This window comes from Panthera pardus, unplaced genomic scaffold, assembly GCF_024362965.1.
Source record: "Panthera pardus isolate Hobbes unplaced genomic scaffold, ASM2436296v1 HiC_scaffold_17, whole genome shotgun sequence".
Classification (NCBI taxonomy): domain Eukaryota; kingdom Metazoa; phylum Chordata; class Mammalia; order Carnivora; family Felidae; genus Panthera; species Panthera pardus.
In genome coordinates, this window is record NW_026526732.1 from 46,573,319 (window position 1) to 46,583,000 (window position 9,682).

General features: G+C 38.7%; 1 protein-coding gene across 2 annotated transcripts in view; it reads right to left on the reverse strand.

Moving 5' to 3' along the window:
• Positions 1-9,682, reverse strand: part of LOC109248452 (amine sulfotransferase-like) — a 45,090-nt gene that overhangs the window by 19,997 nt on the left and 15,411 nt on the right. Inside the window, exon 1 of one of the 2 annotated variants that reach the window (XM_019418165.2) lies at positions 3,908-4,084. The exons of the other annotated variant lie outside the window; for it this stretch is intronic. Within the exon in view, the coding sequence (XP_019273710.2) occupies positions 3,908-4,049 (142 nt within the window). The 5' untranslated portion in view covers positions 4,050-4,084. Of the gene's footprint in view, positions 1-3,907; positions 4,085-9,682 lie in introns of those variants that run through there. 2 annotated transcript variants of the gene reach the window in all.

The window sequence follows — 9,682 nt, forward strand, 5'->3', positions numbered from 1 at the left end:
GTATTTTGCAAATTTTAGTATGATATGTCTTGGTGTTGGGCTGCTTTTGTTGATTTTTCTGGGAGTTCTCTATGTCTCCTGGATTTGGATGTCTGTTTCCTTGTCTAGATTAGGGAAGTTTCAGCTATAATTTGCTCAAATAAAACTTCTGCCCCCTTTTCTCTCTTCTTTTTCTTCTTCTTCTTCTTCTGAGACTCCTTACACATTGTAGAGTCCCTGGGTTTCTTATGTCTACATTTATAATCCAATATTTTCCTTTTCCTCTTCTTCTCAGCTTCATTATTTCCCATAGTTATCTTCTATATCACATATTAATTCCTCTGCTTCTTCCTTCCTATGGTCATTACATCCAATCAGTTTCACATCTTGGTTATAGCAGTTTATATTTCAGCTTGACCAGTTTGTAGGTCTTTTATCTCTGCAGTAAGGGACTCCCTGGTGCTTTCTATGCTTTTCTCAAGCCCAGTATTCTTATGATTATTGTTTTAAATTCTGGATCAGCCATATTATTTATATCTGTTTCGATTAGATCTTTGGCCGCCATGACTTTCACTTGTTCTTTCTTTTGAGATGAATTCCTCTGTGTTGGCATTTTGTCTAGGTATCTGTCTTCTGTAACTTAGAAAAGCCAGTTATCTTTCTTGCTCCTGAGAGTAATAGTTTTGTAAATAAGAGGTCATATCGTGACCAAGGACTGGCATTTCAAGAAATGTTTCTGCTGTATACTGTGTGCACTCTGCTGTTGTATTTTGACTGCTCTTTCCCTCAGGTCATTCATCTGCAGAATTTCAGTTTACCTGAAGTGTGAGTGTTTCGATCTTGTCCAGTGTGTAGAGAGTTTTAAGTAGATATGTTTTGGTCTGCTTGTTAAAAGAGGCTAGCTCCAATTTCCACTAGATCTCAAGCTTTGCAGCACTCTATAATGGGTAGATTTGGTGCATATGGGGATTTGTGCTGGTCTTCTGGGGAAGAGGTCTGCTGCCACTCTGGCTCTCAGGCACACTTGCCCACATACAGAAGCACCTGCAGGCTTCAGGCAGTTGGTCTTTTTGTAAGCAGCTCAAGCTTCCACTGCAGGTGCTGTGCTGCTCATTGTAGTCTGTCTGTGTTGATGAGTGGGGACAAAAATTGCGTCAGCTAGCTCTATCCTCCCTGGAGAGGGAAATTCATGCCCAAAGCTGTTCCAGAAGCCCTCACAGAAGAGCAAGCTATCTCCCTTCATTGTCCCAGACATCCCTCAAATCTCTGCCTTCATCCTGTCTATGTCTCAGCCATCTACCCACCCAGCAGTGCAGTGCTCTGTGTTTTATTTCATGCAGGGACTGGGTTTTAAAGCTCTAAATTTTAGGTACCAGGTGCAGTGTGGATCCCTGCTGATCCTCTGGGGGAGGGTCTCACACCGGGCTGGTGCTGGTTTGTTCCAGAAGGGCAGTTTCACAAAGCCACAGGGGCTCGGAGTGTATGGTAAAGCACATCAAGAAGCCATCCTCAACAACTGTCCCTGCTTACATTTTAGTGAAAGAGCAATGCAATCACACCTGCAGGCTCTTTTGTCTCCTGAAAGGCAGCACCGCCTCTCAAATGTACTCCATGAAGGTTAACTGTCTCTCCCAGTAAAATCTGGGGGATCCTCACACCAAGCTTTCCCTCTTCTGGGCCTCTGCCTTTCTTCTCCACAGGAGTACTTCTACACCTACCAGGATCCACCCTGGTGATGATGAGGACTTCTGCAATTTTAGACTTTGAGCTCTGCACCTTATAAAAACTTGTGATAATCAGCTCATCTCATTTTGCCTGTCAGTGGCTTTGGGGAAGTGTTTTCTTGTGCAGTGCCCTGCACCCTGCCCTTCTCCCTCCCCTCTCTCTCTATCTCTCTCCCTCTCCCTCTCTCTCTCTCTCTCTCTCTCTCTCTGATCAGGGTTCCCTCCCCTCTGCAGTAGCAGCAGTACTTTTCTTGCCCAAATCGTGTCTCCACATCTCCTACCTTACATGATGTGGCCTCTTTTCTCCCCCTTTTGTGCAATTTGTTCACTCAGTCCTCAGAACAATTTCCTGGGTATTCAGAATAATTTGATATTTATCTAGCTGTGTTCAAAAAATGAGGCAACCATGGGTCCTCCTACTATTCCAGCACCTTAACCCCAGAAAGACACCTGTATTTTCTTCTTTGGACATTTGTTTAATAAGTTTTTTTTACCATTCCTAAGTCACAGTGATTTTCTTCTGTTTTTATAATATAAATCATTATATAGTTTTATCTTTAATATTACTGTCTTAGTACACTTGGGGTTCACTCTTTTATGTGGTGTTAGGGATACAGCTGTATTTTCTGCATATAGTGATCCATATTTCCCAACATTACTTTTTAAAATATTTTTATTTATTTAATTTACATCCAAGTTAGTTAGCTTATAGTGCAACAATGATTTCAGGGGTGGACTCTTTAATGCCCCTTACCCATTTAGCCCATCCCCCCTCCAACAACCCCTCCAGCAATCCTCTGTTTGTTCTCCATATTTAAGAGTCTCTTATGAACTCTTAAAAACTGAAAACAAACTGAGGGTTGATGGGGGGTGGGAGGGAGAGGAGGGTAGGTGATGGGCATTGAAGAGGGCATCTTTTGGGATGAGCACTGCATGTTGTATGGAAACCAATTTGACAATAAATTTCATATATTAAAAAAAAGAAAAAGAAAAAGAAATAAGTGTTTAAAAAATTTTTTAAAAAGTCTCTTATGGTTTGTCCCCCATCCTATTTTTATATTACTTTTGTTTCCCTTCCCTTGTGTTCATCTGTTCTGTGTGTTTAAGTCCTCATATGAGTGAAATCACATGTTATTTGTCTTTCTCTGACTGACTAATTTCTCTTAGCATAATACCCTCTAGTTCCACCCACATAGTTGCAAATGGCAAGATTTCATTCTTTTTGATTGCCGAGTAATACTCCATTGTATGTATATACCACATCTTCTTTATCCATTTATCCATCAGTGGACATTTGGGCTCTTTCCATACTTTGGCTATTGTTGATAGTGCTGCTATAAACATGGGGGTGCATGTGCCCCTTCGAAACAGCATACCTGTATCCCTTGGATAAATACCTAGTAGTGCTATTGCTGGGTCATAGGGTAGTTCTATTTTCAATTTTTTGAAGATCCTCCATACTGTTTTCCAGAGTGGCTGCACCAGTTTGCATTCCTACCAGCAGTGCAAAAAAGATCCTCTTTCTCCGCATCCTTGCCAACAACTGTTGTTGTCTGAGTTGTTAATGTTAGCCACTTTGACCGATGTGAGGTGGTACCTCATTGTGGTTTTGATTTGTATTTCCCTGATGATGAGTGATATTGAGCATCTTATCATGTGTCAGTTGGCCATCTGGCTGTCTTCTTTGGAGAAGTGTCTATTCATGTCTTTTGCCCATCTCTTCACTAGATTATTTGTTTTTTTGGGTGTTGAGTTTGATAAATTCTTTATAGATTTTGGATACTAACCCTTTATCTGATATGTCATTTGCAAATATCTTCTCCCATTCTGTTGGTTGCCTTTTAGTTTTGCTGATTGTTTCCTTCACTGTGCAGAAGTTTTTTATCTTGATGATGTCTGAAGCAGCTACCTAAATGGTAAATATTCTTACATTGTTTTCCAGCCCACTTCAGCAATTTAGTGTTTGACAGGCCATCTTCAATTTATCTACTTCAACATTTTTTCCATTTCCTTGACCAAAAAAAAAAGTTATAGCTACACTATAAAAGACATTATTTCATAGGATACAAAATTCATTTAACTCTATACTATCTAATGGATTAAGTGTATATGTCTCTATATAATATTGGTAAAAAGACTGAGTTACCAGATTATAAAAAGTTATCATTTTATTCTTACATTAGCTATTAGAATACAGAACTCACCAGATTTGGGGTATGTGACTATGAAGACATCATCTTCTCTGATTTCAAAATCATTTAATGTTTCTAGAAAGCCTATATCAAGTCCTGGGCGGAGAAAATAATATCCTTTAAATTTGAATAAAAATGAGTCTATGTCTTCCATATTTCAGTTGCCTGCTAAGACAGAAAAAAATATTTGAAAGAAATTTAGTAAAATGTTATGTTATCTTCCCTTCTGTATCTTCAGTTGTTGGTCATATACTAAGAGAAGAAATTGATTTCTTGTTTTCTCCACAAACACTGATAACCAGCAGGCTCTCAAAGCTACTAGCCTGGATTTGAGATGTGTGGAGTTTGGTCCAATGCCAGGAGCCAGTTGTTCATGGGATGGGTCTTAATTTTATGTGTGTGTGCTCCATTTTTGTAACCACAGGAAAAATAATTAAAAACTAATTATATAATTGCAAAAAAAATGCTCTTAATCAGAAATCATACATAATATATATGTATATCTATATAAACAGTAAAAACAAATATACAAACTTGACTTGAATAGGCTTTAGAAACATTTGTCTCTTGCCACTCCATATACAGCTGGGTTTTTCATCCCTGGAACTGAAGTACAATATTTTAGCTTTTAGCATGTTTATAGAAGTTTTCCTTATATACTTTCTGGGTATGAGTTATCTATTCATAAGGTTTTTGGTAACTTGTAATTTAAACTTTGTTTTATTTCCTAACTTGCAACTTGTTTAGAATAATTGAGAAGGTACAAGTATGAGCTAACAGACATGAATGTATTCCAGGATGCCTGATAAATTGCGTGTGAGCAGTTAAATTGTCAATAATGACCATGTGAACAACGGCACAAAGTGTGAAAGAAAACATTCAAATTATGGATCATATGTAGATAGTGCAAATTAAACTTTGTGACTCATCATTGACGGATATATTTTGCCTTTCATAATTATCAGTCAGTAGCCTTATGAGAAAATCTTATTTTGATACTTATGAACTCTGAGGTTTTAGTTGACTTGGGGGTACTTCCAGATGACTCTGAAGTGTACTTTTTTTCTATTTCCCATAATAGTTGGTCATTGGAAGGCTGACAAAAGAAGAACTTCAGACTCACACAATTCAAAAGCAATTCCAGGAAGCCTGGGCCAAGAGTCATTAAAGGAAAAAGGGAAATAAGTGATTGTTTAGAAATATATTTTTATAGTCACACTGTTACTGGAAAAACTGGGATTGATAGTGTCTATTTACAAAGGAGACTTATGAAAGCTGAAAATTAGTTGCAATCATCAACATAAATTCACATCTAAGGAAGGAAGTCGGGGACCAGACAGGCAAGGATGGAGGAACAGAGAGGAGATAAGTTATTCTGTCACTAGAGTTATTTAAGGCATCTCTTCTTTGCCCTCTTGTGTTCAAAGAAACAACCCAATTTATACCTCCATACCCATTGGTTCTAATATTAACCCCCAGTGTTAAGAAGCAGTGGCTCCCTAAGAGTAGCCAATTCCATATCTTGGGACCAAAACTAGAACTATGAGCCTGTAGCATCTTGATCATTTCATAAAGTAAACATAATTATATCATCATATATTCTGCTTATATTAGATCCTAGTATAATTACTATCATGGCAAATTATATCTTCCTTTTAGTATATGTTCCTAAATCTCTAAATAAATATTTAAAATAATATAGTGGTTCAGTTTATTGAAAGTCTAAGCAAAGAGTTGCAGTATATTTTTGTTTCATACATAAGAACTGATAGCTTACATACAATTAGCCTAGTGTTTAGAACATTGCCAAATATCTGAAACTGCATAAATAGTACAGTTCAGGGGCACCTGGGTGGCTCAGTCAGCTAAGCATCCAACTTCAGCCCAGGTCATGATCTCATAGTTCGTGGGTCCGAGCCCCGCGTTGGGCTCTGGGTTGACAGCTCAGAGCCTGGAGCCTGCTTCAGATTCTGTGTCTCCATCTCTCTCTGCCCCTCCCCCACTCATGCTCTGTCTCTGTCTCTCTCTCTCTCTCTCTCAAAAATAAATAAACATTAGAAATTTTTTTTTGATTTGTACAGTTCAGACAGGAGAAAGGAAGCATACTATGTCACCTCTAAAAGTACCAATTTTGCATATGAATTTTTTTTAGCTGAAGGCAATTAAGAATGAGCAGACACAGAATCTTTTTTATATTTTCCTTAAGTTCTTAAAAGAATCTAGATGAGGGTGCCTTTATCATGAAGAGAGCTACTCCCACATATAACTTTTTATTTCTGAAAAACTCCAACCACAAGGCAGGACAAACATCTGTTAACCAAAAGTGAGCTCTTCTCAACTTCCTGTGAATTGTCTTCCCCCTTTTTGAATTCCCTACTCTTTTACCCCATCCTTCTTAGGATGGTATATAAGCCTCAATTGTCATATTGTTTTGGACTCTGTATGCCTTTGCGGGGCTCCCATACATATATAATTAAATTTGTCTCCTGTTAATCTGTTTTATGTCATTTTATTTATTAGACCATCCAAAGAACCTAGAATGGAGAAAGGAAAAGATTTTCACTCTCAGTAAAGAATAAACTCACTATACTAGTTCTTCGAAATGAAGAGTTAACTTCTGAAATAAAAGCTAGTGGGAGGAATAATTCTGTTGCTGCTGATGGAGAAGGACACAGATAAAGACTAAATTTTCCAGGAGGAGATTTAAGGATTCAACAGTTAGCAAAGCCCCTATAATCAGGAACTCATTGAGAGGGAGGGATTAGGCTGATATTGAGCAGTAGATTATCCAATAATCTAGTGAAAATCATCGATACGTTTCCCACAAGTAATGGATGGTAAATGGTTCAAGCAGCTGGGTGCTATTCAGACCTATTGGGCAGGGATCAAAGTCTCTGCTTTTGAATTATACCAGAAAATATGGATGTATTTATTTGTTGTCCCACTCATGATTCTCTAATTCCCATAGATAAGGAGTATAATTATTAAGTTGTTTCTACATCAATGGCACTACTATTGGTGTCTTAAGTCTTTGTGTTGTTTCTTATCAAACAGAAATGAGAATATGTGTATGTGAACAACTGAGAAGTTGAGAGGAGAAATCCATATCTACAAGGAGTAAATACAAAGCTTTGAAGGATTAAGCACTTTCCCCAATTCTTTTTTTTTTATTTTTTATTTTTTAAATATTTATTTTTGGGAAAGAGACAGAGTGTGAGTGGGGGAGGAGCAGAGAGAGAGGGAGACAGAATCTGAAGCAGGCTCCAGGTTCTGAGCTGTCAGCACAGAGGCCAGTGCGGGGCTCAAACTCATGAACCACGAGATCATGATCTGAGCTGAAGTCGGGAGCTTAACCGACTGAGCCACCTACGTGCCCCACGCTTTCTCCAATTCTACTATATGCTTGACACAAGTGTAATACTCATGATAAGCACCAATCACCATTTATCTGCCATTATCCCCCTCAGTTTAGTCACTGTTGGCAAGGACTTCACAGCATTGTATCAGGGGGAATGATGGGTCCTGGGGTTCACTCTTCAAGTACAATTTTGTGACCTGTTTTTCATGGGCTCCGCACTCTGTCCAGTAAGTTTGTGGTTTAAACAGAATAGACATAAAGGATAAACATTCTAATTCATAAGAATTCACTCTAGTAAATCACTATATAAATAAATAAATAAAAAATAAATAAAACAATACAAAAAAGCAGAACAACCACTTCTTGAACAAGATCAAAATCCAGAGAATGTATTATCAAAAAATTTCCATTTTCCACAAAAAGTACCATGTTCCAAAAAATAGGAAAGTGTAACAAATATTCAGTAAAAAAAAAGAGCAATTAATAAAAACTGTCTCTGAATGGACCCACATGCTGGATTAGCAAAGAAAACAGCTATAAAAAAATACATTCATTTGTGATTCACTAGATCTAAACTACAAATTTGACCTGACAGATAAAAAAAGAATCATGGAACATGAGGACAGAACAATAGAGAAAAGAATGAAATGAACAGAAAAACAAAGAATGAAGAAAACTGAACATAGCCTCAGGGAACTGTAGAATATATCAAGCATAGCAACATATGTAACAGAAGGAGAGAAAAAGAGGAGAAAAAAATCTTCGGAGTAATTGTGGCCAAGAACTTCTCAAGTTTGATGAAAAATAGTAATTTACACATCCATGAAGCTCAACTAATAAGTAAGATAAACATGAGTAGGTCTAAACTACGCATATCACAGTTAAACATTGAAACATAAATTTTAGGATTGTTTATTTCTGTGACACATGTTTTTGCTATTTTGATGAATATTACGTTGAAAATGTAGCTGCCTGTGGGTAGTATGGACCTTTAATGAAATTAATTCTTATCCAGAAACACAAGATGTCTTTCCATTTGTTTATGTCTTCTTTGATTTCTTTCAGCAAAGTCTTGTACTTTTCATTGTACAGGTCTTTTATTTCCATGGTTAAATTTACTAAGATTTTATTGTTTTTGATACTACTATGAATGAGATATTTTTCCTTATTTCTTTATTTTTCAAATGTTTTATTTTTACTGTAAAGGAATTAAACTGATTTCTGTATATTGATTTTGTATCCTGTAACTTTACTGATTGTTGATTAGTCTCAACACTTTTATGATTGATTCTTTAGGATGTTCTCTTTATAAAATCCTATCTTCTGTAAAGAGTGACTATTTAACTTCTGCTTTTATGACTTGGATGCCTTTTATTTCTACATCTTGACTAATGACTCTAGTTAAGACTTCTAGTACCACAGGAAAGGTGAGAGTGAGCATCTGTGTGTTGCTTTTGATCTTACAGGAAACAGACTGAGATTTGCATGCAGACCAGGAAGTGCCTTCAGGGATAACACATGATGGAGTGAAGGCAAGTATTCTGGGCAGAGGGAGAAGTTGAACTGGAGTGCATTAGCTTTGGGTAGTATGGATATTTAATGAAATTACTTCTTCGAATCCACAAACATGAGCTGTCTTTCTGATTGCTTATGTCTTTGATTTCTTTCAGCAAAGTCTTGTAGTTTTCACTGTAAAGGTCTTTCGCTTCCCTAGTGAAAGTTACTAAGATTTTTTGTTTGTTTTTGATGCCTAGTATGAATGAAATAGGAAGGATAGCAGGAAGATGGTGGCGTAGGAGGACGCTGGGCTCACCGCGCGTCCTGCTGATCACTTAGATTCCACCTACACCTGCCTAAATAACCCAGAAAACCACCAGAAGACTAGCAGAACGGAGTCTCCGGAGCCAAGCGCAGACGAGAGGCCCATGGAAGAGGGTAGGAAGGGCGGAGAGGCTGTGCGCGCTGCACGGACTGGTGGGAGGGAGCCGGGGCGGAGGAGCAGCCTGCTGGCCAAGCAGAGCCGCCGAGTCTGGCTTGCAAAAACAGAGGGGATGGACGGAGTGTGTTCCGACAGCAAGCAGGACTTAGCATCTGGGAGGTCATAAGTTAACAGCTGTGCTCGGAAAGTGGGAGGGCTGGAGGACAAAGGGAGGGAGAGTTGCTGAGCCCCTGGACGACAGATCTCAGTTTGGCGGGGAACAAAGGCACTCGCCAGCGCCATCTCCCTCGCCCATCCCCCAGCCAAAATCCCAAAGGGAACCAGTTCCTGCCAGGGAAATTGCTCACTCCGCGCAAACACCCAACTCTGTGCTCCTGCGGAGCCAAACCTCCAGCAGCGGATCTGACTCCCTCGCTGCCACAGGGCCCCTTCTGAAGTGGATCACCTAAGGAGAAGTGAGCTAAGCCTGCCCCTCCTGCCCCCGTGCACC